This window comes from Poecilia latipinna, unplaced genomic scaffold (genome assembly GCF_001443285.1).
Source record: "Poecilia latipinna isolate Pla-1442-1.1 unplaced genomic scaffold, P_latipinna-1.0 Scaffold2679, whole genome shotgun sequence".
In the NCBI taxonomy this organism is placed as follows: domain Eukaryota; kingdom Metazoa; phylum Chordata; class Actinopteri; order Cyprinodontiformes; family Poeciliidae; genus Poecilia; species Poecilia latipinna.
In genome coordinates this window covers 73,258-76,874 of record NW_015115295.1, presented here as the reverse complement: position 1 = coordinate 76,874, position 3,617 = coordinate 73,258, and the positions used below count along the sequence as shown (strand labels likewise).

The following is a 3,617-nucleotide window of genomic DNA, read 5'->3' as shown; positions in this document are numbered from 1 at the left end:
ATTGTCACAAAGTTTTTGTCAAAGTCATGTTTAGTAACAGCAGAGTCAATTAAATCCTATTTAATTGTAATCTTTTTTAGTTATTAAAATGATTTGTAGCCAATTCTGGTACATACTGATTGTCAGTGGCGGTTTTCTTTTGTCATTGGCTGATTTGACAATAGACATTTGTTTTAGTGTTTTTGGAGTGCAGAGTGCTTGTTGGGGCAGACAGTATTCTTTGAGTTTTGATTTGCCTCCTGAAAAACTAAAATTTGTCAAAAATTCTCTTTTTCTTGGATTTCTATTGGCTCTCTGATCTGATCCCTTATATTTTTACCCATCAGGCCATAATTTTACTCTTCCAACAGCTTTAAGTGTTTCTGCTGTTCAAGACTGATATATCTTTGCTGATCAAAATAATAGTGGAAATTTCCAGAAGGTGAGAATTTTGGAAGTGAAGGGGTTAATTATTTTTATTTAAGATTATTGTGAGCAATCATCTCAAAACATTCCCAGATGTCAGATTTCCTTTCCTCTTCCTGGCTCCATTTCAATGAAGTTTGTTTGTGGAGCACATTTCAGCAGCAGTGCTGTTCAAAGTGCTTTACATCCTAAAATTACAAAAATATAAAGTCATAAAAACACCATCATCAACAATGTAACAAACATAACATTTTGGTGAGTGCCATCATCAAAATCATTAATACTCATTAATATGTTGGTCGATGTTCCTTTTCATTGCAGCCGCTGCTAAAGACATACTCTCCTTTGACCAAATACAACCCATGAAGCAGCACAGCTCAAGCTTTTATTTTGAAAACCAACACGCAAAATGAAGCAGTCAGTGACCCATGCAGTGCTTCTCAAGCCTGACTGCAGATGTCCCACCACTAGGGGGGGCTAGTGATGCATTCATAGCCTGTCTGATAAACAACACTTGCAGTGAATTAGACGCCAAAAGCTTATTATTTAAAGGATACTTGATGGTTGCGTGAGACTGAGCCTCTTTAACCACGGTGAATTGAAAAACGATGGCTGGCCGATGTATGGAGTATTCTGGATACATCGCCCAGCCCTACTCAATCGTTTTTTTCCACTAGGCCAATGAATCTATTGCTGCCCTGTGTGAGCTTTCGGACTTGGAGAAGAACATGGCCGACAGCTCATCGTCCTTACTTCCTGAAATGCTGACGCCGCCGCCAGAGGAGTTGGCTCCAGCCACGCCTTCAGAAACCCAGATTTCCAAAGCAGAACCGCCATCGACCCAAAAGCTTCCAGTGCTTTCCATCGACTCCTTAACTCCGCCCCCTGAAGCTGAGCCCTCCCTGTCAGACGGCCTAGTCAAAGGCAACAGTAATGTTTCTGCTTTTATGCATTTATTTATGAAATGATGTTTCATTGAACTCTTTATGCAGTATTCCTTTTAAGGAGGCAGTACGTAACTTTTTAAAAAAAATTCTGTTTTTGTTGAAAGTGTCACCATGCATCTGTTTAATATGACAGATAATCTGTGAGCAGGTCAACCTCCTCTCTGTCAACCTTCATTTCTTCCAAGAAATGAACCAAAAACAACCAATCAGAGCCAGGAAGCAGGACTTAGCGCTGTGAATCATCCCCATGTACTCATTGCTAAATGTGCTATTGGAGGAGGAACAGCTTACAGGAAAACTGTTTATCTGCTGTTAGCATGGCTATGCTAACTGGCCATAACACTACAGGCTATGCTATCTAGCAGAAAGCAGTACCAAACAAGTTTGTGATGAATTGCACTAAGCCCCGCCTTCTGGCTCTGATTGGTTGTTTCTCGTTAGCACTGGGAGAAGGAAGAGATCGATCTTTTGCCAAACTGTCACAACATGGAGACAGTTTGAACAAATATCTAAGAAATGTTTTTCTTAAAGTTACAAACTGCAGCTTTACGGTCCAGGATTTGATCTAAGTTGAGGTTTTGCTGGCGGCCGGGTTATTTCAACCTTTTCCTGCTAACATGATGTCGACTTATTTGATCTTTAAATCCAGTTAGTTTCAACATTTTATTTCTAAAAGCTTTTATTTTTATGGCATATTGTTTGTTGTATTAGCAGAATAAATGTGAAGATTATGCAGTGCGTCGGGGTTCCTGAATCACGCTGAATGTAAAAGAAATGAAGCTGCTGCTGCTTTTTGTTTGGCCTCCAGGATCCGGTCCTGGTTCTGCTCGGCAGATTCAGTCAGAAGGTTTTTTGGTTTCTGATGATTTCTGTGTTTGATTGGCAGAAGTTTCTCCTGTGCTTGAAAAGAAGCGGAAGAGGAAACCCACGCAGAAGATCCTGGAGTATTGCCTGGAGGCCGAGGCGTCCGCCGCCCCGAAGAAGAAGGTAGAAAACCTTCTAGACATAAACATCACAGGAATAAACCATGCCTTGATCAGAACCACCTTTCACTTGTAGTGAGTCCAGAAATGGGAAATTACTCCATATGAACATACCAACTTATGTGAGATTTCTGCTGATTAGAATAAATTTTTATGTTGTTTTTGTTTTTTGCTTTTCTGTAGCCAGTTTAATCATGAAAGTGAATTCAAGGTCAGATTGTTCCAAAAGACATAAAACATTTTTTTCTGTTTTAAATTTTGCTTCCCAAGTGGAACCAGGTTATCATGAAATGAATAAAATATTAATGGTAAATGTAAAGTAGCTGTTTGACCAAAACATTTGAATTTTATCGCTGAATTAGAGAACTTTATCTGAGAGGAAAAACAAAAGTCAATTTTTTGTTTCCCTTGAATTATGATCAATGATTTCAGATAAAATACCAATATTGATATTTCCACTTTCTGACCTGTTGCGTGAACATGCATGCTGCTTCTTTTGACTCTTTCTAATATTTATATATTCATATTTAATGTGAAAGTCCAGTTTCATGTTTATGTTTCATTCCAGATTAAAACACTGAAGATGAATTCAAATGCTGGACCTCAGTCAGGTTCGTACGACTCCAGTTATCTAGAAAATCCTCTAGAATCTACTAACGGTGCCCAAAGTGGAGGATCAGTTAAAACAGGGTTTAAACCAGGGGTGGAAATTAGCACCGCAACTGGCCAAATACGGGTAAAAGTCTGAAGTGGCGTGTAACTGGAGCAACGCATCTGCCACCGTGGCAGGTTGACAGTTTGAATAGGAATAAAAAGAGCTGCATTTGGTTTGAACTCCTGTCCAGCGGAGGGTTAGGGGACTGGACTACAGACTGATGCTCATATTGTATATGGGACGGACCGAGGCTATCATCATTTAAAAATTTACCAAATATAATTTTTATCGACTGCAACAGCCCATTGGTTGATTTCATTAACGGACAATGGGCTTAACCAATGAAATCCCTCAGTGCTCCGTGGCACACCCCTCCCCTAAGGTTATAGCGCCATTTCAGGTAACCAGAGTCCCAGAAAAGTGATCGGATACGAAAGCTAAAGCTAAAAAGCACGAAAGCCCATTCAGAGAAATGTGTCAAACTAACTGATATACTAATTACCACACAGTAACGTCACAGAGGGGATTATAACTACAGTAAAGGCAGGGATGGAGAAAAGCTAGCATGAGAGGGGGGGTATAAAATACAGGGGTAAAATACAGGGGTAGAATACAGGGGGTAAAATA

The 3,617-nt window shown here is 39.8% G+C and overlaps 1 protein-coding gene across 2 annotated transcripts in view; it reads left to right on the top strand.

The window, feature by feature from the left end:
- Nucleotides 1-1,052: 1,052 nt before the first annotated feature.
- nsd1b (nuclear receptor binding SET domain protein 1b) overlaps nucleotides 1,053-3,617 on the top strand; it is a 21,471-nt gene continuing 18,906 nt past the window's right edge. The window contains exons 1-3 of one of the 2 annotated variants that reach the window (XM_015020884.1): nucleotides 1,053-1,329; nucleotides 2,239-2,339; nucleotides 2,904-2,946. In XM_015020884.1, coding sequence (XP_014876370.1) covers nucleotides 1,134-1,329; nucleotides 2,239-2,339; nucleotides 2,904-2,946 — 340 coding nt within the window. In that variant the 5' untranslated portion in view covers nucleotides 1,053-1,133. Of the gene's footprint in view, nucleotides 1,336-2,238; nucleotides 2,340-2,903; nucleotides 2,947-3,617 lie in introns of both variants that reach the window. The other variant, XM_015020883.1, reaches the window with a different exon arrangement.